This window comes from Thyridium curvatum (genome assembly GCF_004353045.1).
Source record: "Thyridium curvatum strain D216 chromosome Unknown NODE_82_length_186253_cov_79.185288, whole genome shotgun sequence".
Lineage (NCBI taxonomy): Eukaryota > Fungi > Ascomycota > Sordariomycetes > Thyridiales > Thyridiaceae > Thyridium > Thyridium curvatum.
The window spans coordinates 76,248-99,802 of record NW_022156837.1 but is presented as its reverse complement, the minus strand read 5'-3'; the positions used below and the strand labels follow the sequence as shown (position 1 = coordinate 99,802).

The 23,555-nt window shown below is 47.6% G+C and overlaps 7 protein-coding genes across 7 annotated transcripts; 3 read left to right on the top strand and 4 right to left on the bottom strand.

The window, feature by feature from the left end:
- Positions 1-264: 264 nt before the first annotated feature.
- On the top strand, positions 265-2,533 carry E0L32_010325 (uncharacterized protein; the record flags this gene model as incomplete). The annotated part of the gene is made up of 2 exons (XM_031132931.1): positions 265-340; positions 396-2,533. The coding sequence occupies 2 exons, from the start codon at positions 265-267 to the stop codon at positions 2,531-2,533; spliced, it is 2,214 nt and encodes a 737-aa protein (XP_030989705.1).
- A 1,893-nt stretch (positions 2,534-4,426) lies between these two features.
- Positions 4,427-7,983, bottom strand: E0L32_010324 (uncharacterized protein; the record flags this gene model as incomplete). The annotated part of the gene is made up of 5 exons (XM_031132930.1): positions 4,427-5,529; positions 5,596-6,158; positions 6,222-7,372; positions 7,430-7,806; positions 7,854-7,983. The coding sequence occupies 5 exons, from the start codon at positions 7,981-7,983 to the stop codon at positions 4,427-4,429; spliced, it is 3,324 nt and encodes a 1,107-aa protein (XP_030989704.1).
- An 863-nt stretch (positions 7,984-8,846) lies between these two features.
- On the bottom strand, positions 8,847-9,227 carry E0L32_010323 (uncharacterized protein; the record flags this gene model as incomplete). Its single annotated transcript, XM_031132928.1, has 1 exon — positions 8,847-9,227. The coding sequence occupies one exon, from the start codon at positions 9,225-9,227 to the stop codon at positions 8,847-8,849; it is 381 nt and encodes a 126-aa protein (XP_030989703.1).
- Positions 9,228-10,927: 1,700 nt separating this feature from the next.
- On the top strand, positions 10,928-12,221 carry E0L32_010322 (uncharacterized protein; the record flags this gene model as incomplete). The annotated part of the gene is made up of 2 exons (XM_031132927.1): positions 10,928-11,015; positions 11,071-12,221. 2 exons carry the CDS (start codon positions 10,928-10,930, stop codon positions 12,219-12,221), a joined length of 1,239 nt encoding a protein of 412 aa, XP_030989702.1.
- Positions 12,222-13,182: 961 nt separating this feature from the next.
- Positions 13,183-14,429, bottom strand: E0L32_010321 (uncharacterized protein; the record flags this gene model as incomplete). Its single annotated transcript, XM_031132926.1, has 4 exons — positions 13,183-13,760; positions 13,838-14,052; positions 14,130-14,182; positions 14,247-14,429. 4 exons carry the CDS (start codon positions 14,427-14,429, stop codon positions 13,183-13,185), a joined length of 1,029 nt encoding a protein of 342 aa, XP_030989701.1.
- Positions 14,430-14,979: 550 nt separating this feature from the next.
- E0L32_010320 (uncharacterized protein) lies at positions 14,980-16,603 on the top strand (the record flags this gene model as incomplete). Its single annotated transcript, XM_031132925.1, has 2 exons — positions 14,980-15,047; positions 15,130-16,603. 2 exons carry the CDS (start codon positions 14,980-14,982, stop codon positions 16,601-16,603), a joined length of 1,542 nt encoding a protein of 513 aa, XP_030989700.1.
- Positions 16,604-17,029: 426 nt separating this feature from the next.
- On the bottom strand, positions 17,030-17,991 carry E0L32_010319 (uncharacterized protein; the record flags this gene model as incomplete). The annotated part of the gene is made up of 3 exons (XM_031132924.1): positions 17,030-17,430; positions 17,515-17,794; positions 17,869-17,991. 3 exons carry the CDS (start codon positions 17,989-17,991, stop codon positions 17,030-17,032), a joined length of 804 nt encoding a protein of 267 aa, XP_030989699.1.
- Positions 17,992-23,555: the final 5,564 nt, after the last annotated feature.

The following is a 23,555-nucleotide window of genomic DNA, read 5'->3' as shown; positions in this document are numbered from 1 at the left end:
CAAGAACCAACTTTGCTTTGTTAACCTGGAGAGTCTATCCTGAAACCCATATATATATCGTCCATCGCATTTACTGATCCCTGTTTCATCTTATTATGATCACCGCACCTGTGCAACTGGGCTCATCCGGCTTCTTTCTTGCCACAGCGCGCCTTCAAAACACGGCACACTTCCCAAACACATCGCATAATTCCAGGATCTTGTCTCTCTGATCAACCCCCCAGCCATATCCTCGAGGCAGAGAATGCAAGATCAGGGGCAGTCATGCCTCTCTCACTGGTAGCATTCTACCACCTGCTCGATGACGACAAGGAGAAGCGAGCTTTCTGGATGGTTCTTCGTCAGTAAAGCCTCTATGCCCCTCAAGACGACTTGTCAAAGCTTACACTCAATAGATGCATTCCGCATTGCAACCGAGAAAAACTTGCCCAGGGAATCTGCTCTGGGCATTATTCCAGCCGACGCCGACGAAGATGTTGTCCAATTTATCCTGAACACTCTCCCTCCAGGCAGCCCTCACCAGATTCGGAACGCAATCTTCACATGGGAGATTGAATATGGCCTCGATGTCTACCTGCAGAGCGGAGATCCTCTCACATATCTTTCCATGTCCGTTCCAGCTTCAGGCACGGCTTCAGTCACAGCTGCCGACATCAAGAACATGGATTGGTGGGTGCGACAATTGGCACGCAACAATGAACCCTACACAGCAATGCTCAAGACGTATGATCAGGCGATGGAGGTGAAGAAGGCATATCAGGAGATCAACAATGCCGAGAACCCCGTTGATGGCGGATACTATCCTGATACGCCCGAAGGCGAACTTCGACTGATTGAGGCATTGTATATCACCATCATCGACTATACTGAGCTGCATGAGACTGCCCAACAGGCCGAGGATAGGCGACGATGGGAAGCATTCCAGGCTCAATATGGTCCAAAGACGGGTGCGTGGTCGCAAAATCAGAGCGATGACGAGAAAAAGGACATCGCCGGCAAAGGCAAGGGAAAGGCGTCCAAGGTCTCGGGCGGCAAAGGCAAGGGAAAAACCAAGAAGAAGAGCGACTATAAAGGATTCCAACCACCAAAGACGCCACCTGCCGTCGCAGCGAGTCAGAGACTGTCTCCAATCGAGATCGAGATGCTTTGCTGGGAGATGCTCCGGGCGATTAAAGATGCCCAGGAGGGCCGTTGCTATTTGGAAGACTGGACTAACGACTGGGACTATAGCCATTATCCAAGCTTCCGGGCTCGTTTCATGGCCGTACTTGACGTCCTGCGGAAGCACAAAACCTTGGTCAAGAACCTCACCAATTCTCTTTGGAAGCGCCGACTTGCCGCCGCCCCCGAGAAGGAGGCCCACCGTAAGGAGGCCAACAAGGGCCAGAATGAAGAGCGAAATCTCCAGGTGAAGCTGGCAAACGCTGCTATGAAGGGCAACGCCGATGATACGACACTTCTCAAGGCAACGAATACTATTGTGGCTGGTCGGCTCCAGAAGAGAATCCATGATGAGGATGCTGCGGGTGACGATGATCAACAGCTCCGCAAGCGAGCAAAAGTCGATAAATCAAGGACAGTGACGCGTGTTGCGACCAAGGTTGAGGCCGCTCGCCGGGATGCTGCTGCTCGTCCTGGGGTGCAGTCAGCCAACGCAGCGAGCTCTGCTGCTCATCAGCGGTCCCGCGGTGCTTTGTCTACCGTTCCACCTCCTCATCAGCCCGGCCCTGCCGCCCCGTCCACCGCAGCTGCCTTGGTGCGACAAGATTACCCGTCGCATGAGGGTTCTTACGAAAACCCAGCACCCGAGACCAAGCCAGATGTCTCTGGTCTGCCCAACTATCATGACTGCTTGCCCGCGCCGCCAGCTCAGTATATGCATCAGCGCTTCCCGCACACTCCGACTCGGAACTTTCAGTCTTTTCTCCCCCCAATATCGCAAGCTTCCGACTTGGCACCGCTTTCAGCAGCGCTTCCTCCACTACATCCTGCATTGCACCACGGGCCCTGGACAGTTCAACCTCGAACCCCAGGACCGGCGCGATACGGGGATATGTCTGTTATGAACCAACATCCACAGTCCTTGAGCTATGTCTCACCCGCTGAGATGACATTTTCTTCACCCAGTAACATGGGCGGTGGTCCACCAGGACACCTTGTGGATCCTCGATTGATGGGTTCCCAGTCGACTCCGCCACCCTATCCGCAGCTTTCACCGAATGTTTACCAGCCGCAAATGGGTCCGATGCTTTCTAGGCAGGGATATGGCATGCCGACCAACCAGCCATTATATTACAACCAGGGTTCTCAGTCCTCGATGCATCCAACCGCCCCTCGCCCTGCACCCACACAGGTCCAGGTGTACGATGGCACGTCACCGCCTGACAGCCTGGGCCTTGGCATTCCAAGGCCATCTGCTGTTCCCTTGAGTACTCCGCAAGGGCCGAACCAGAGCAGCGGACCTCAGTCTGTGGGCAACCTACAGACACATTCTGATCCTTGGAAAGGAAAGATAGAGGACTATTCTTCTTGAGGCCGGCTTTAAATTGCGGGACTTCAAGCTTACTTGGCTATCGACGGTCTCGGTGAGAATATGATAACTTCGTGTCGGTATTCACTGGACTTGTGCATTTTCTTTTGGGATTAGATAGACTGAAATGGGATTTTCTCACACCATTTGTGAGTGCAGCCTGATCAGACTTGTGAATATCTGGAAAATGACACATGAACAAATCCTGTACTATGTGCTTTGATCGAATCGATTTGTGCTTTAGGTCTTCCTGATATCAAAGTGCTTCCCACTCTCTATCTTGAATGACCGCTTTTCCACTTTACCCGTCGGAGTCTTGTCGATAGACTGCACGATCTCGATGACGGACGGTACTTGAAAGCGTGCCATCCTACTGAGAGACCACTTCCAAAGTCCTTCCTCATCGATCGAGCTCCCTGCACGAATTTGTACGGCAACCTTTAGCTCTTCTTCGGTTCCCGCCCCAGCTGTCAACGAAGTTGACCATCCCTCGCCTATTTGCAGCCTGTGAACCCCATACAAATCTTCGGTCTCAAGCGTGGCTCAAATTAGAAAAGGACGTCCCGAAAAGCAATCAGTAACTTCTTACATGATTGAAGGATCTATCAAACTTGGAACAAACATCAAAGTGTTTCCTATAGGACCAGATCAATGTCTATACAAGCTCGGCCAACTCTATAGATGGTAGAGCTATTTCTAGAGAATAGAACAAGCCAGAAGGCTGATACAGCCAATAACAGCCAAGATCACATTAAAGCCAAAATAGCTATAGCAGTTAATAGGGTCTGAGGATTTCAGATTTAGAAGATTAGTTATAGCCAATAGGGAATCATAACAACAACTAACAGTACAGCATTTTTACCAACACCCTAGGTCTACTGCCTAGGCCTTAAATCCTATAACCCAACCTATCACCAACAACCACTATACTAAATATCTCTAGGCATTTAGGATCTTTCTATAGGATTTAGCATATACAGTCAACCAATATAGATCCTATAGGTCTTAGCCCGAGGCTTTTATTCCACTTTAGCACTAGTGAATCCAAACCAGATATAAAACATATTGTCTAAGCCCTCTTGACTTAATAGGTGTATGTCACACAGTGTCTTATAAGCAACTAGAAGATCTGCTTCCCTTCGCTCTAAAGCACAAACCGTTTATACCTAAATGCTTAAATGGTTTTCAATCAATCCTTTTTCAAGAATGTCGCCCGGGGTTATCTATTGTTCATCATCCTGATTCCTGTAAATCAGGTCTGCTCGCCGTTGTGCGCAGTTTCCGCAGTGAAGTCTGGGGGTGGGTAACAGGTAATATGGCACATTGCCTTGCCATACAGAGCGAATGTAGCCTCGAGCATCACATCGAGATCTTACAGTGCAGAAGATATAGACGGAGACACCTCTAGGATAGACGTTGGAGGATGGACTCTAATCTCACGTATCGAGAGCTCCTTTCTAGCCTTGCTATCTTCTACCGAACACTGGGAAACTGCCGAGGTTGATTGGTGTTATAGAGGCCAAAAGTCAGTATTTCGTTAAGGCTTCACAAGAAATCCGTGATTCATTGGTGCTGACATTGCCTGCATGTAGATTAGGGTTGCTCATCGCTAGATGGGCCCTCCTCAAGATAGGAGACTTAGCATCTCGGAGCAAGAGATACATTGTTAACATTGAGGTAGCTTCTGACGAACTACCGTCTACTATCCGGGCCCTTACTTAAATGGACAACTAGCAGAAGCCAGGTGGGTAAATAATTACATCATAATTCAATCCCTTCAGCGGATTTAAAGCTAATTGATTAGTTAACTTGTAGAGAAGATCTGCTTGATAGACAAGGGTCATAATGTGGTAATCAATCATTCTGTTCATAGGAGGAATTCAGAGTCCTTCTAGGCTAGGGTCTGAGGAGTCTTAACATGAGGTATAGGTCCCCAATTTTCTGTTCTTCCTCCACAATGAGTGCCTTTCCAGCACTCTGCTTAGAGATCTGCTCTAGGGTACCATATAGTGCTGATTTGAATAGTTCTGTCCTTGTAGATAGGAGTGAAGGTATATCAATGTCTTCAGGATTTGAAATGATCAAGTATTGCATCTGAATCTCGTCAGTAGGAACCAGACCGGCTTTCTTCCGTAGCCTTTGCACCCTGCTGATCATTTCTCGTGCTACACCTTCCTGTACAAGCTCTGGGTGCAATGAAATATCAAGGAGAACCACCATTTCATTGGTGAAAGCAGCTTCCCATTGAGTGGCTTGCGTGAGACCAGCTGTATCGGCACCAAGGACCCGCACGATAGTCAAATCGTTCTCGTCGAGTTCTATGCCGGCGATTTCTATCTTTTTGTTGTGCACATAGTCCTTCAACTGGTCCTGGGTCAGATCTGGGAGAGCCTTGCGGACCACTTGAACGTTCTTCTTCAACTTCTTGCCAAGGGTTGGCCAGTCGACGCGCGCCTCCAGGAGGATGTTATACTGTTGTTCATCACTTGATAACACAACATTCCTGACGTTCAGTTCTTCTTCTATGTATGTCTTGAGCGATTCGATATCCGACAGGACGTGGTGATCTGCAATGACCACAAGAGTAAGAAGAGGCGTCTTGAGGGGGAGGTTACTTCGCTCTCGGGCCGTTCGCGCCGCCTGGATCGCCTTCTGCATGGCCGCGACCCTGCGTTCGACAACTTCATCAAACAGAGCTTCCTGGACGGCCGGGAAAGGAAGGAAGTGCACACTTCGCGAGTCCGGGAACTGGGTGATAGCACTGCCAAGATGCGGCTTCAGAAGGCCGTATATATGCTCGGTGAGAAAGGGCGTGAAGGGCGCTAGGGCGCGGATGATGGTGAAGAGGACTTGGAACAATGTGTTAATGGCTCTGAAGTTGTCATCAAGTCCCAGGCCCGCAGTTCCCTTCAGTCTTTTTCGATTGAAGCGAATGTACCAATTGGTCAAATTGCCGATCACATTGAGCAATCTCGGCACAACGGTGTAGAGACGGTAGCCTTATCAGGATTTGACACATGTTAGTGAGGGCCGTGCATGCAAAAAACGAAAAGGGCTGCCCTTACCAAGCATTTCCTGGTCCATGAATCGCAAGAGACTCTGGCAGTCTGCAAGAATCCATCGATCCATAGTGTTATCAAGTCGATCAGCTTCGATAGAAAGCTCAGCGATGAAATCATTGCCAGTGACCTTCTTATAAAGCGTGGCCTGTTCTGAGAAAAAGCGATAACTGTTCCAGAGCGGAAGCAGAACTCGAGATATTGCCTCTCTCACCCCAGCCTCCTGGAAACGGACGGATTCTGCCCGAACAACCGGGGAGTTGATGAGGAAGAGGCGCAAGGCATCGGCGCCGAATTGCTTCAGGATCTCATTGGGGTCTGGGTAATTTTTCAGCCGCTTCGACATCTTCTTTCCGTCCTCAGCGAGGACAATGCCATTGACGATGCAGTTCTTGAACGGAGATTTGTGGAAGAGCTTGTTGCCGAGCACTGTGAGCGTGTAGAACCAACCACGGGTTTGGTCAAGTCCCTCGGCAATGAAGTCTGCTGGAAACAGATCTTCGTGGAAACGACTCGCATTCTCAAATGGGAAATGTCTCGATGCGTAGGGCATGCTTCCAGATTCAAACCTGCATCATGTCCTATGTTAGTGGGAAACGAGTGGCGGGTGGGAGCAAGATGATGATTATTACCAGCAATCGAAAATCTCATCGATTCGTCGAAGAACGCCCTTGCCCTGTTTGGATGGAATGGTGATCGAGTCAATTTTGTCTCGATGGAGGTCATCCAATGGACCATCGAAGCCACTCAGCTCCCTCAACTCGGCAACGTTCCCCACACAGACCACTTCCTCGTAGTCTTCGCTGGCCCAGATCGGAATCGGCGTTCCCCAATAACGGTTCCGTGATACGTTCCAATCGTGCGCATTCGCCACCCAGTTGGCAAAGCGCTTCTCTTTGACAACGCTGGGCACCCAATTGGTGGACTCGAGATTCTGCAGCATCTCTGGGATCGAGTCTGTCACTCGAATGAACCACGACGAGACAGCCTTTCGTATCAGCTGTGTATCTGATCTCCAGCAGAACTTATCAGTATGCATCGTTTGACTCTCCACTATGAGGCGGCCTGTAGCCCTGAGATCGCGAAGAATTGCTTTGTCGGCGGTCTTGACATGTTGGCCTGCGTAATCGGGAACCTCTGATGTGAAACAGCCCTTGTCATCAACAGGGCAAGGTGGCAATCGTTCGGGGCCGATGAGACCGGTAGCGACAGCAGCGTCGTAGTCTTCCTGACCAAAAGCCGGAGCCTGGTGGACGAGGCCAGTGCCCTCGCCAGCTTCGACGTAATCTGCGCCAATGACGCGAAAACAGTCGGCAAAGTTGCTCGTGAAGTAGTTGAATAACGGTGCGTATTTCCAGCCAATCATATCCCTGCCTTGAACCTTCTTCACGATCTTAAACTTGGCTTTCGCGGGGTTTTTGTACAACATGGACAGACCTGTCTCGAGGAGGATGTACCGTCGGCCGGACTGTTCATCGAGAATGATGGCGTACTCAAACTCGGGATGAACAGCCACGAAGAGGTTCGAGGGCAGTGTCCAAGGTGTAGTAGTATAGGTAAGAAGGGATGTATTCTCAGAGTCGTCCACTCCTGTAAGAGGGAATGAGACAAGGATGGCGGGATCCTGAGTGAGCTTCTCATTCTGCTTCGACTCCATGTGGCTCAGTGGGGTACAGAGAGCAGTTGAATAGGGCATGATCTGGTAGGCTCGGTAGACATCCCCCTGGTCGAAGAGCTGTTTGAACACCCACCAACACGACTCCATGAACCTGGCATCCATAGACTGAGCAGATAAGTCAGCTGCATGATCGCTTATAGTCTTGTCAGGTATTCAGCATACCTTGTAGTCATTATCAAAGTCGATCCAACGGCCCAGCCGGTCAATGGTCTGCCTCCACTCCTGAGCGTACCGCATCACCACTGCTCGACACTCTGCATTGTACTTTTCGATCCCGAGGCGCTCGACAGCATCTCGGCCGGAGATTCCAAGCTTCTTGTCAATTTCAAACTCGATAGGGAGGCCATGAGTGTCCCAGCCGAACCGTCGAATGACATGGTGGCCTTTCATTGACCAGTAGCGAGGAATGATGTCTTTGATGGTGGAAGCGAGCAGGTGGCCATAATGAGGCAGACCTAAGGGCGCATTAGATATCAAGGGGCACGTTTGAGAGTTAGGGAAACGGTACCGGTCGCTAGGCTCGCCGAGACGAATGTTAGCTAACTAACTGCCTTAGTTTAATTTCAGGTTAAGGACTCGGACTGACCAAAGGGTGGCCCATCGTAGAAATTGAAATGCGGCCCTCGCTGGGTCAGTCGGAGCTGGGTCTGGAAGGCGTCGATCTCGCGCCAAAAGGCCAAGACATCCTCTTCTGCCTTTGGGAAGTTGATACTCATCCTTTCTACTTCTCCGTGGGCTCTGTTGTCGTGCTGGCAAGAGTCAAGGTCGTCCTTGGTGACTTCGGGATGTGGGAGTCAACCCGGGAGCAAACCAAAAAAAAAAGTGTGTGGTCGGGGTGTTGTTGGAACGAGTGGGAGGAGGGGCACCGAGGGGTAGCAATTTTGACGCCCCAGGCTACTTAGAGATTTCTCTTTTGCCAGTGTGCCTTTGGCGGATATTCTCAGTTCTGTGCCCGGTACGTCGATGATACCTTGGGATTCGCGGTTGGATGGAACACAAGTCAATAGGACATACTTTCCCTACCTTTCTTCACTCATACACTGAAACTCGGTTGATTTTCAGAATTGGTACTTTTGCTCTATTGTTGTCTGTCTGGAAATCAGCGCGGCGGCCATATTGATAGACTATTGGCCCGGGCGAGATCCATCTCGGTGAGTCTTACTGGTAGTACCTGATCACCATTCTTCACACATCAGTTGAAAGCATACTAACATTGCCGTGTTCTAGTCTGCTGTCTGGATATCTATCATCATTGCCTTCCTTCTCCTCCTTAACACCATGGCCATTGACGTTTACGGCGAGGCCGAGTTCTGTTTTGCTTCGATCAAGCTTATTGCCATCGTCGGCCTACCTATACTATCCTTCATCATCATCGTCGATGGCGGGCCAACCCATGATCGCCTTGGTTTTAAATTCTGGAATAGCCCAGGAGGTGCGTAGACCTCTTCTTCATCGCCTAGGCTTGGGCATAAACGAGACTAACCAAGCATTGACAGCGATAAACGAGCTAGGTCCCGCTACTGGAGCGACAGGCTGGTTTCTTGGGCTCTTCTCGGGACTCGTTTATGCAGCATTCACCTTATTTGGAAAGCATCTGGAAAGCATTTTCAACAGCACCCGCCATCTCGCAGAGTGTGTTAAACCGGTAAGCCAGGCTCACGCTATAAGCAGGTTCGTCCAAATCGCCTCCCATTGCGCTGTTCTTGCCTCCCCTCATGATCCAGCAGCTATCCAATCCGACCTTGCGGGCAGGCACGTGGTCTTGCCACAGCGCCTGCGCAGTATGCAAGATCTGGTTCCTGGCGACCAGCAGATCAGCGCCGGCGTACTCGATCATGTACTCAAAGCTGTGAAGGTCTGGCTTATATGACCCGATGTGCTCGGCCATGTAGACAGCGTCAAAGTTGATCCCATTGATGGGGACCCATAAGTGTTCCAGAGAACGAGTCTGCGTCCACATTGGAAAGCACTATGAGCTTGGATCGGTTCCTAAGCTTCTTCAAAGGCTCCACGGTATCAGCAAACGCCGGCCACTGGCCTACGCTTGCTCCAAATGTAGCTTGCTCGCTGTCTGTCGCGCTGACGCCTAGATGCTCGGCTATCTTCTTGTAGACAAGGCCGAGAAGCGGTGCGTACTTCATGCCTGGGTGGGCCTGTTGCAATTCTCCCTCGTATTTGGTATAGAGCCCGAGGAGGCCAGGCTTGTTATCCTTGAAATGGTTATCACCAGACAAGACAGCAGACAATACAGAGGCCGGAGCGATGTGTAAATCCCATTTTCCCCAGTCAAGCAGGGTGGCATACACGTCATATCACAGGGCTGCAAATGATGTAAGTGATGGTGGGGGTTCTTTCTGGGCAGCCATGGCTGGAAAACAGTCCGGTTTGAAGAAACAAGCGTGTAGGATTTTGACACGAGATTGAGATAGGTCTCGCCAGTCATATTGGCGCCTGCTACCTGTTCCTTTAGCACTATCTCCATCAAGGGCAGAATGGTGACGCAAATTCATCAATGCATACCTTCATGTGGCCACCCAATTACCTAAAATTGATGGATGTTTAGCATCTTCTATTACTAGATGGTCATGCATCATTTATCTCCCTGACAAGGCTTGCACCAAGGTAACATCAAGCCAGGAGGTCCAGCTATAGTCATCCTCATTTCCACTAAAGATTGCATGCAATAGCCCAAGCACCTGCCTTACTTCGAAGGCAAGGTCGACTGGATAGTGTATTGAACAAAGTGCTTCTCTAAATTGTTACGGGAACAGTTCGGTAACTTTATGTTTGCAAACGACCTGGAGACTGGCTCGCACGCCATGCGCCGCCGCATGCCCAAACCCATACCCATGATGAAGAGTCCAGCCTTTGTCTACTTGCATTCATCCTGAAACCTGGATTCTCTGGCAAGTATTGAGACCTAATCCGGGCAGTCGAACGCGTAGCCAGAGCCAAGCTCTGCCATATCCTAAGGTTTGATGCCAGCCCCGCCCCAAAGATGACCGGGCGCAATTGAACAAAGAAAGCTCTTCCGGTCAGCATCTGCTTTCATTAACACTGTCCATCCGCCCATAGCTAAGTGGCCCCACACACCCTCCTTTCCTGAAGGCGCTTGCTCGATTCATTGTTCCACATTGTGAGGAGTAATACGAAGTTACTTGAAGCCGCTGGCTATCAAAGGTCTGAAAGGCAGGCAGGGAGGGTATGTATGTGGTTTGCCAAAACCCTAGACGAACAGACTGGCCTTAAAAGTTCTTTGTAACAGGCAATAGTTTGACCCCCTATTCTTGTCTGTTTCCCCATGCCGCGCTGCTTTCAGTATCTGAACAAAGCACCTGGAAACAAGATGGTGTTGAGGCTCGATGGTTCTTTCATTCAGATCCCAAACTATAAAGTCGATGGCTTTGAGCCACCGGTTTTGTTGATAGCTTTTCTCCCACAGGGATCGGACTCATACTCCGTCCAATGCGGCATTTGTGTTCAGAGTCCATCAAGCTATATAAACCCGACAGGCTATGCACGACGTGCCAGCATATAACACCAAGCATCTTCGATACGGACCAAGCGTCTAAAAGCATCACAAGAGTGGCTACCCTACGACGTTCTATCTCTCACTTTATATATATATAAAACTACATATCTGGAAACCCGGACAACAAGATGAGTCAGGCTGGAACTGTACTCGACGCACTCTACCAGGGGCTGTCTCAGGATGACGGGGCGCAGGACTATTTTCTAAGGGTTCTAGGTAAGATCGACATTCGTTTCTCTGAGCTGCTGAGCCGTTGCTAATCCGCACGCAGATACAGTGTTGGTTTGCATAAACGATGGGCGGCCTGTGACAGTAGAATCCTTGAGAGACGAGTTCGGTCTGGATCAACCCATGGTGCCTGGGATCCTTGCCCACATCCCCAAGCCCCAGCCGACCAATGCATCGTTTCTTATCCAAGATCACATCCTAAGCGCCTTTATGATTAGGGAGCTAAAGGCCTGGCGATTGAATGCACACAGATACTGCCGTATCAATCTCACCGAAAATCGCGGCGAGGATTGGTGGCAAGAAGAGTTGAGCATCACGGTCCAAGATGAGCCTCACCCGGACAAGTTTCCAGCCCGAATCGACAACATACACGACGCGATGCAGCTGGAGCAAGAGCTCCAGGGCCTCGTAAATGTGGTTCCTCCAAACCAAGCCAGCGGCTTTCCCGAGAGTCCTCAGGAGCAGCGAAAACTCGTCCGCCGACTGTACGCAGCCTTTGTCAAAAACCCCTCGCCTCCTATCAACAGGTTCTGCACACTCATTATTGAGCTGCTCTGTTGGAAGCTGTTGTACGCAATCAAAGAAGCCCAGGAAGGGACGCCTGGTCTTATCAAATGGCACGGTCATCAGGCGAGTCGAGATTGGAACTACAACACCGATTTCGCGTCCTTCCAAGACCGCTTTAACCATGTTGAATACAGTCTCGGAGAATCGAAAGCCATGTGTAAAAACCTCGCACAGAATTCCTGGATTCAAAGAATAGCTGCAGACCCGGCGGCTGAGCTTAAACGCAAGAAAATCAATATGACCGGCAACGCCAAAAAGTCAGTTCAACTACAAAAGGCAAAGGAAATTGGCGGTGGAGAGGATAACGATGGCGATGACAGTAATAATGAGGACTCTGGCGGCGGCGGAGGGCCAGGCGGAGGGCCCGGCGGCGGGCCTGGCGGCGGAGGTTCTGGGGGCGGCGGAGGGCCAGGAGGGCCCGGCGGCGGAGGTTCTGGGGGCGGCGGAGGGCCAGGAGGGCCTGGCGGTGGAGGTTCTGGGGGCGGCGGAGGGCCAGGAGGAGGGCCAGGCAGAGTGCAACCTAAGGGTCGTGGCGGCGGTGGCCGTGGCGGAGGGGGCGCTAAGGACCGTGGGAAGACCCGTGCCTCGGCCCTGGCTGGTTCCGGCCAGGGACGGGGCTCCGGCTAGACACCCCCCGAGAAAGGCGGCGACGCTGGCAACAGCACGAAGAGTGATAGCAGGGGGAAGCGTCAAACGACAGCGGAAAGGCCCGCGACCAGAACACCGGCCGAAGCACAGGAGCTCCAAGCATCTGCACCGCCCGAAACGCGGAGCTGAACGCGGGCGGAGCAACTGGGCCAGACCACCGACGTTCTGTGCAGCACCTAAGGTCTGCCACGTACGCACCAGCCGGTGCCGTATTCCCAAGCACCGATCCAGCATGGCACGAGTGGCCTATTTGCCTACCTACTCCCCTACTTCCACGGACCGGCTCCATCCTATTAACCGGGGCCTGTGCAGTTGCAAACCGCCCGGGTGGCTATAGGCATCCCGCCTGCACTATAGCCATATCAAGCAGGACCACAACGGTCTGGGGAATCGATACGCCAACTGGTCAGTAACCGACGCCAGCCAGTCAGAGATGAACAGCATGGCAGCATTGCAGGAAGCAGTTCAGTCCACACCCACTATCAGAACATCAAGAAGTCTATCCAGATGAACCATTCAACTGGCTATCTCGAATCCTGAGCCTATTTCGGTCCGAAGAGATCGCGGGGACCGGAAACCTTTGTCTTCTTTTGATCTTGTGTTTTTTCTTTCTCGCACATTCGATGGTTGACAGTTAGTTTTAGTCCGATATATAGCACTGCGCAGTTTGACCTGGCCTTCAGAATTTAGAGAGATGATTTCGTACAACTAGGGGTGAACATTGGATTAGTAGCAGTCAGGCCGATTGGTCATGTACATCGAGCATAATACTTTTACTTTACAGTATGAAATTACAAGTTACTTCGTGACCTGGATCTTGGTTCTCTCTCAGCGTTCACCACCCCCCACGATGTGAGGGATGCTGATTGGAACCTGGCCCAAGACCCAAGCAAGACTTGAACAGCCGCCCGCTCAACCTCAGATGCAGATCCGGTCTTGATCACCAGTTTCTGCGCCCGCCTCGCCCGCGCCCACCACCAAAGCCGCTCCTGCCAGCACCGCCCTGCTGATCGTAGCCGCCGTAACCCTGGCCGGCGCCTCCGCCGAACCCGGCTCCTCCAAAGTTCTGGTTCTGGCCGCCCTGGGCCGCTTGAGCACCGCCTGCGTTCTGCATGCCCGAGAACATGGCCGACATGGCCGACGCATCCATCTGGCTAGGGTCCATGCCCGACGCCATCATCTGCTGCATCATGGCCTGCATTTCTGGCGGCATGCCCTCCATCCCGGGCATGGGGGGCATGCTGCCGCCGGCCGAGGCGCCAGAAGCGGCACCGGCGGCGGTGGCGCCCGACATGCCCGGCATACTCATGCTCGGCATGCCCCCCATCATCATCATGTTGTTGATCTCCTCCATCATCTTCTTGTTGTTTTGGTTGATGGTGTCCTGGTTGTACTCGCCCCGCAGGGTGTCTTGCTTGGAGGCGTACAGAGCCCACGTGAACTCGTCGAAACCGTAGTTGAAGTAGTCACTCAGGTCGGTTCCCGGTTTCCGCCACGGCTTGTCGTTGTCCGGGAGATCTAGAACAGAGCAGGCGGACGATGTCAGTGTCAGTGCCAGCGCGATGTGCGTGGTCGGGGCGCCACCGCCAACGTACCTTCGTCAATGTTGACTTGAGTGATTGGCTTGCCCGTGCCCTTGTGTATGGGTATGGCATTAATGTCGACCTGTGATGTAGAGATGGGCGCCGATTCGGCACCTGTCGCATCCTTGGCCTGGTCTTGCCTTACGGGAGCGGCGGCAGCTTTGACCTGGGCGTCGGTGCCAGTCGTCCTCTGTGGAATATTCCGTATCTCGCTGTATTTTGATTGCCTGGCACCGGGTGAGCATTGCACTCCAGGAAGCCAGTGGATCGGAAACAGGGGCAAGCCCGAGGGCAGGAAACCTACGTTGGGGGCGCAGCCTTGGTGCCGTCCTTCCTCTCGGTAATAATATCGATCTCCTGCGGTTCATTGTCAGCGCGCGTGTGCAGCCTTCTCGAGCAGTCGCGGAGCAGAAACACGAACCGAGTCGTCCTCGTCCTCGTCCATTGCGCCGCCCTCATCTTCTTCTTCACCCTCCTCCAGATCGTCCTGCTCTTCGGGCTTCGAGTCGGCGGGCGCGTCTGCATTGGCAGTGGGCGCTGGAGGGCCGGAGGGCTCTGAAGGCTCCTCGGGCGCGTAGAAATCGTCTTCCTCGTCGATGTCCATGCTGTCGTTCTTAGGGGGAAGAATGGTCTGGGGTCTAGTCGCTTTCGTTCCGCGTGTAATTGAGTGTTTTAGAAGTATTATTATCACCCCCGTCGCATTCGAAGCTCTGAGGTTGCGGTGCTGCTTCTGGTTCTGGGCAATTGCGAAATCGACGGGCAAACACACGGGCTGACCAGGCTGCATGTGGTGTGGTGCATGGGGACTACAGCGGTGGGCGATAAGCGATAAGATAAGCGACCTGGAGCCTCAATTGGAGTCAGTCGGATCTCGAAAAGACTTGAAGCGGCGCGGCGCCAGGCCATAGCTTCAGCGCTCCACCGGCTTAAGCAAGGTTCTTTGTGAGCTCAGGTCCACTGATTTCTTTGTGATCGCGACCAGTTTGGCGCGGGCTCCCAAACGCCAAAAAAAACAATACATAAAGAAAGACCCTCTTTGCAGCAACCATTCGCCCACCTCCCCATCCACCGCCTCCTCGCATTACTCACCCCGTCTCTGTTTGCGACAATCGAATTCGACCTTGGCCTCCCTCTAGTTACTCTGCACTGCAGTCATGGCCTTGGCACGCTCCGCCAGCGGCCCTGGCGGTCTCAGCATCAACACGGGCGCTGCCAACCTCTTGTTCGTCATTGACCCTCCCCATCCCTCTCCTTCAGCTTTGATCGCAGGACACTTGCTAACTCTATGACTTTGCTCCCTGCAGTGGCAGTAGCACGAGCCAAGCCCCAACCGCCGGAGGTCTCTTCGGTGGTGGCGCGCAGAGCAACCAGCCAGCACCGGCGGGTGGACTATTCGGGACGACAGCACCATCGCAACCTGCCCAGACCGGAGGCTCTTTGTTCGGCAACGCGCCCGCATCCGGGCAGACACAACAAAGCGGCGCGCAACCGCAAACGTCCAGTCTGTTCGGCTCCACCGCCGCTGCATCCCAACCGCAGGCGAGCGGTGGTGGCTTGTTTGGAACGGCATCGACGGCCCAGGCCAAGCCAGCTGGTGGCCTCTTTGGATCGGCCGCCACCACCACTTCGCAACCCCAGCAATCAGGAGGCTTGTTTGGAACTGCAGCCACCAGCGCCCAGCCGCAAACCACCGGCGGTCTCTTTGGCACCTCAGCGCAGCAGCAACAGCAGCAACAGCAACCGCAACAAAGCACAGGAGGACTGTTTGGTGGCTCGCTGGGCACGAGCAGTCTGTTCGGTAAGCCTCAGCAGCCGCAGCTGCAACAGCAACAGGCGCCCTCCCTCGGCGGTGGCTTGTTTGGCCAATCCAAACCTGCTGGCACATCCCTCCTGTATGTACCAACCTTGATGCGCAACACCAAGACACACGCACCCTTACTGACCATGTTTGATCTCAGCGGTGGCTCGACGATGGGAGCGTCCTCTATTGGCCCCGGTCTCACAATGGGCCAGTCAACCAATTCACAACAGCAAGTTGTCCCCGGCGTGAGGATAGACGTAAGCAATATCAAGCCAACGACGCGATTCAACGACCTCCAAGAAGAACTGCAACAGAGGATCACTCTGCTCGACAACTTCATTCAGGGCTGCATACAGCAGAAGAACCAAGTGGATGCGTTCATGCCCGCCCATGGCGAGCAGCTGGAGGCCATTCCCACCGACGTCAAGTTTGTCGCCCGCAAGTATGACGGTGTGGCCAACGCCCTCGCCTCCGACGCTCAGACTATCGACGGTCTGCGCGAGCTTGTCAAGGTCGATGCCGATCACGCTAGGATGAGCTTCAAGGCTGTCGAGAACCTAAAACTCCCGGCGCAGTACCACACCTCGGGCCTGTGGTCCGCGCGGCAGCAGCAGCAGGATGCTACGAACCCCGGCCAGAGCGGCGGTGACAGCTCAGATGTCATCAACTTCTTCTCCAAGACGTCGGACGAGATGGACGAGCAGCTCAAGAAGTTCACGAGTAACCTGAGCGAGATCGAGATGCACATGCACGGCGTCCAGTCAAACTTGCTGGAGACGCTGCAGAGGGTGTCGTCGCAGTCCACCAACGGTGCGCAGGCAGGCGCGGACAGCAGGGTGGCCGAGCTGGCAGCCGTGCTGAGGGACTTTGAAGAGAGCATCCTCAAGGTTGCGGGTGTGATTGGTGGCGCGCGGGAGGAGATGACCGAGCTGCAGCTCGGAGCGTTCATGGGCAACAGCTCAAATGGCTTGCGCTGAGAAAGCTGAACCCAGAGATCCTTGAGGTGTCAGTGGTCAACGGTCAACTGCTTGGGTACCGGTACGGAGTTCGTGGATCATTAGGCGGAGATGGATGGCCAGCTCGTGAATGCATGGCCCAGATGAGGCTTCAGGCGACATGGGCCGACGTGCGACGTGTGGAATCACAATAGGCAAGGAGGGCACGAGATTCTGAAAGTAATAGCAATGATATGATCTGCCCGTGCAATAGAAAAGGACACCAGAACAGCTCTCTGGAGCCTTGGGCTATGGTATCTAGTGTGACAAAAACCCAGTAAACTCCAAGGAAGGTAGGCTACCGATGAAGCACCAAAACTCCGTTTGTTATGCAACAACCCCCAGTCGACGTGGGAGGATCTCTTTCCGACGGCGAAGCGTACGCGCTCGCAAGGCTTATGCGTCTCGTTAGAAGGCATCCTCGCCATCCCCGCCGTCGTCACCAAAGTCATCATCATTCTCGCCATCCTCAAAGTAGTTCTCGGCGTCGTAATCGCCACCCTCCTGGTCTTCGTCCGAGTACTGTTCGTCCACGTCGTCTCCATAATCGCCTTCGTCTTCGATGAGATCCAGCTCGGCATTGTCCTCACCCTCGGCCAGATCCTCGAATCGACCCAGCTGGTCCAGCGCCTTTTGCGCGTTGTCGGCGACATCTGATGCCTTGGGCTGGTTGAATATCTCTTCGGCTGTGCGCAGGGAGGTGTTGTCTGCGAGCGCGAGCACCTTGCGCCGCTTGTTGGGGCGGCCCCTCCGGCCGGAATCTTCCCCTTCGAGGGTTGCTTTCAGTTCGGGAGGGAAGAGTTCCACGCCTTTGCGGAACTGTCAGCATGCTGTTACGATGAATGGAATTCCCGAGCATTCTGGGAAGGGTGTATGCAATCCGATCTACGTACTGAAAGGCCTCGCTAACAAGTCGGGCAGCGTCCTCTCGGGCTTCTCGAAACGGTTCGAGTATAGTGGCACCGCCACGAATGGATCGATCGTCGCTTTGTTCTGGACCCCATATCGCTGGTTGATTTGGTCCTGGCCATATGCCCTTGTGGCCTCGGCGCGTGATGTTTGCGTATGCGTGTAGAGAGGACTGGCGTGGACTTGCTCGCGCACGAGGAGGTAGCATTCGACGATGTGGCTCTCCTTCTTGGAGAGCGCCGTAGCGACGGGGACCTTGTAGTCCTGCGGATTCAGAAGACTGTTAGCTTCGGAGGTGGCCCGACTGGGAACTCGGCGACAAGCCGCAGAGGCCATACAGGAAACAGCTCGACGGGTCTGCCGTCTGATTTGATGTTGGGATCGAGGTTCTCGGCCCAAGGCGCATTGGCCATGCCGCCTCGGCGCCCTCCTCGGCCCCCTCGCCCGCCGCCACGAGACATGGCGCAATGTCCCTAAGCGCTCCGAGACTATATGAACGAAATTGCACAGATCTGATGTCAAGCGTAGCGAGGGTTGTTGGAGAAGCAGCTCAGAGTGCGAGGAGCCCACGCGAGACTCGATGACAGAATGCGCTGTCGTTGATGGAAGAGATGGAAATTTTTGGCGGGGCTTATGAGTCCAGCGCACAATCAGTGACGGCTTCGTTGACTCTATCGGACACTTCCAAGTGTGATGTGGGGTCCACTAGAGCCTCAAAGATCCATGGGGATACAGGGGGCTTGGTCAGTGGTCACAGTGGGGCGTCAGGGTCTCGGTCTGACCGTCTGAGGCTGATTACTGTGAGGTCTGGCTGCGCGACCCACCCAAAAATAGCTCTTAATACCCTTAATTTCGCCGATGGCTCCGGCTCCTCTCTTTTCTCTCTAGGCCACAAAAAACCACTATTTTGACCCTACCTTTATTAGGCGTTTTTCATAGTCCCTCGAGCCGGAAATATCTCGTCTTTTATATCAGGATCTCCTCTCTTATAATCTCCTCAGCAAGCCGGGTTTTTTCTCATTATTTTACAGTCTTATATAATTAAGATCTATCTGCTTCTCCTTTATGAGCTGAAGTTGAGTTCATCTAATTCTTATAGTATCTAAGCTATATTGAGCTGTCTGCTTGAAGTTGTTGGTGATAGATATGATTTTATTATTACTGAATTCTATAGATTAGGAGCTTTCTAATGACCCTCTTTTTACTGTGCCTTAATAGGATCTATAAGGATAAGATGTTAGTACTTAGAGAAGACTTAGAGTATCTAGCTAATATAGATAAGATATAGTCTTATTAGCTAAAGATAGATTAGATATACTAAGATACTCTATAATATACTTATAATATTTCCTATATATTTAATATTATTAGATATAATATAGTAGAAAAGATATATCTTAATAAGCCTTAATAGATATTAGATAGTGCTATATAATATGATATTATTATTATATCTCTCTATATCTATATATTAATTAATATAACTATATAGTAAAGTATAAGAAGATAGTTAGAATAGTTAAGATATAGTACTATATAGTACTGCCTATAGAGAAGAATAGAAAAGCTAAATATCTTATATTATTATTAATATTACTAATATATTTTAATTATCTTATATATATTACTAGAAGTTACCTAGAGTGTTTCTAACTAGCTATAGATTAGCTAGATATAAGAATATAGAGAAAGTATATTAAAGAGTATAGTATAAACCTATATACTAACTATATATATTTCTTAAGATTAATATATAGTAAGCTAAGTTATTAGTAAGTATTATAGCTATATAGCCTAATATATAGTTATTAGAGAAGAACATTCTAGTTTTCTTAAAGATTAAAAAACTAAAGAGTAAGTAAGAAATAAGTAGTAAAAAACATATAATAAAAGAAAAAAGATAGTAGTTATAGAATATATTAGTATTATTTAGTTAGATATAATAAGTAAAGAAAGTAGTAGATAGCTTCTAGCTCCTCTAATCCTAATAGTTATTATCTAAGACTATTAAATCTAAAAAGCCTGATAATCTTCTGCTTCTTCCTTAATCCTAATAAAGTAGAATATTAGTAGGGCTAGACTTCTCTACCTATAGATCTTAGTAGGTCTATTACTAATATCTCTATCTTCTAAGTCTTTAGGACTAATTTCTATAAGCTATAAGAACTAGGCCTTCTTTCTTATATATCTATATATCAGAACTTACTCTCTTAAACTCTAAATCACTATAGCTAAGTTCTAGTGATTGGTAGGAGAGCTCTAGAGGGAGGGAGTTAGGGTTCTTCTATCTTATCTGCCTTTTAGAATAACTTATCCTCTTCTCTCTCTCTAGATATAGATTTAGAAATCTTATAAGCTTACTGTTCTTTATAATAATTCTTATTCTAGCTATAATATATCTAATTAACTATATAGTCTTATTTTCTTTAGTTCTAGACTTTTATATCTAGCCTATTAAAGTTCTCTTTTCTCCTTCTATTTAATATATATACTATCTCTAGTAGGTTATATTAAATTATCCTAACTTACCTCTAATCTCTAAAATAGACTAAGATTAATCTACTTAGAAGTTATCATCCTACTATTTAATTCCTAGTATAGATAAAGAACCTTTTAACTATAATAAAGTTGTTCTTCTTATATCTAACTTTACTAGGCTTACTCTTTAGAGTTTATCTATTTAGACTAAGTCTACTTCTTATTCTTAGACCCTAACTTTTAAGATCCCTACTACTCTTAGGTTGATTCCCTCTAGTCTGTCTACTTAATAAGATTTATCTTCTTTACTATCCCCTACCTATATCTATACTCTATCTTCACCTTAAAGAGTTATAAGACCCTCTTAAACTATAGGTGATTTTAAGTAGAAGTTCTTAGATAATAGTTATTTAACTGCTTAAGAATATCTAGATAATATTAAAGCTTATATCCTTTTTATTAGTCTTCCTAATAAGAAAGATTATAAGAAATACTCTTATATTATTTTCTATAATAGACTTATTAAGAATGCTATTACTTAATTTTATATTAAGCTAAGCTCTAAGAAGAAATCCTCTTTTATAAAGATAAGTATAGTATTTCTTAAATAGTTTCTAAAGCTAGATACTAAAGATCTTAATTATAAGATCCTCTCTATAGTAAATAATTTTAAGTAATATAATAGAGAGCCTATCTCTAACTACTTAGAGTAAGTAATTACACTCTTATTAAGAATCTTAAAGTATAAAGTTAGTAACCTTCTATATAATAAATTACTAAGCTAAATCTTAGACAGTAAAAATAGCTATAATATTAAGGCCTATATTAAAGACTATCTAATTATTAAAGGTCTTATAGTAGATAACTATATATCCTTTAAATATAAATATACTTTTAAAGATATATATAATAATATCTAGAGATATCTCTTTAGTTATAATAGAATTCCTATCTATAAGAATAATATTTTCACTATAGAAATTAAGTCTACCCTAGTAGATCTCTACTTAAGCATTAAAAATCTAGTTAAAGAGATATATAAAGACTATAACAAGCAGTAAAAATTCAACTCTAATCTTATTAGTATGGTTTATATAGTTAAGATCTCTAGTAATTCCTATAGAGAAAACTAAGGCTAAAATACTTCTTAATAAGCCCTCTATAATCCTAATACTCCTATATCTAATAATTCTAGAAGATCGTCCTACTCTTCTTAGGATGCTTATAGCTTATATAGTAGATTATATATTTAGTATTAGAGCTATAGAGAATTTAGATATATAAAAAATCAGTATATAAATTCTATTAAGCTCTTCTAAGAGGAGTAAGAGAATCTATATCTTTAGTATATCTAGTAAAACAATCTTAATTACTAGCAGCCTTAAATAACTTAGAAGACTTAGTGTCATGAAACCAACCGCCTTTACCACAGTACACCACCCCGGGCGGTCAGGAAGATAAGATAGGCAGAAAACGTACAGACCTCAAGATCGCTATCTAAGCTAGTGATCCCTCACTATAGATCACTACGCTCTATAGTAAGGACTTATAAAGGATTATTATAATCTAAAGTGATCTATTGTCTATATATATAGATAAATGTCTACCCTTAGATACCTACTCTAGATAGCTCTCTAGTATTTAAAGTATCTTATTTAATAAAGCACCTTTAAGTAAAGCTATCTTAGCTATGATTAAGTCAATCACTATTACTCAGCAATATCTATTACTTACTACTTATATAAATCCATACACCTCTAGTCCTATAAAGTAGTCTTATCTCTTAGGATTAAGGATTGTTATATATTAAATACTCTTATTTAGTTAGTAGACCGCACCCTAAGTAATACTTACAGAAACTATATCAGGATCTCAATCTGCTAATAACACACCCTTATTTATGATGGAACAAGCTAGTGCTGAAATCCAATGACTCTCTGCTCTAGTACAGGCCTTATAGGTAGGAGGTACCTAGAGTGTGAAGTATGAAGTTCCACTAATATATAGAGGAAGTAAGGAAGGTCTCTAAGGATTCCTTACTTAGTATAGAGGATATCTTATGAAGTATAAACCTAACTTTCTCTACCTAGATGATTAGATACTCTTTATAGCAACTTAGCTTGAAGGAGAAGCCCTTACCTGGTTTAAACCTATATAGAGGAATTACTTAGAATATCTAAAGAATAATAGAGACCCTAAGGCTTAAGCCATCTTTATAAGAGATTTTATTATATTTAAGAAAGCTATTAAGACAGCTTTTAGAGATCTAGATAAGAAATAAACAGCAGAATAATAGCTGATAGCACTCTAATAAATAGGATCTATATCTAGCTATACTATTAGATTTAGATAGGCTTTAAGTTCTCTTAAATAGAAAGATAAACCTCTAATAGTTATGTTTTACACTAAGCTAAAGGCAGAAGTTAAGGATAAACTTATTAAAATAGACTGATTTAAGGAGTTTATATAGTATATTATAATTACAGTCTAGATTAACAACTAACTTTATAAATAATAGATAGAATATAAGAGATAATAACTATAGATATATCACCTAAGGACCCCTAACTAAGAAAGAAAAATAGTATGAATAAAAGGCACTACAGCCTAAGGATCTATATAGTATATAGGACCTATAGAACTTAATACTATAAAATAGAATGACGATAAGATCTATTATAACTATAGTAAGAAGGGACACTTTACCTGTAACTACTGATAGAAAAAGTAAGGAAAAGTACCTAAGCCTATATAATAAGTAAGTATAGCTTAGAAGGCTAACTATAATAGTAAGCACTAGATAATATGCTATAATAATACTTATCTAGTATATATCTAAGGCAAGAAGGCCTTAGGATGGTTTCTAAAAGTTATAGGACAACTAAGGATTATTACTATAAGAAAAAGGGGGTCACTTAAGAAAGAACTACTTAGGCTAAAGAAATAGAATAATATCCTACTAGGAATAAATAGGATTAGGTCTAGAGATAACTTAGATAAAGGACCTAAATTTATATAGGATAGAGATATATACTTAGTAACTATAGAGGATAACAGTAAGTAAATATAGGTATAGCTTAAAGAAAAAGAAGACTAGAGGGAAAATCTATTCACTTCTCTACTAGAAAGTAATGATGAGAAATATAGATAAATAATAGCTACTTAATAATAACCAGCCTTAAGCAGAGAATAGATGGTTATTATACTCCTAGGAATAACTTCTTACTAAGTAGTAGTAGGAGGAAGAAGAGAGGTTGTATAAGATCAGAAGGATCTATAACTATATTATAAGAATGAATAACATAACTAGATTTTATAGTCTGTATGTATATTTAATAAATGCTTAAGACATCTAGTAAAGAAACTAAAGTACTAATTTATGCCTAGGCGGTAGAAAGAATTCCTACTATATATATATTTAGAAGAAGACCTAGAGTATTAGAAGATTTTCTACTAAGATATAATAAAGAGGTATACCGCCCTATAGATAAGACTTAACTATCTAGTTAACTATATACTTAGATAGAGAGCAATAATTGATTATACT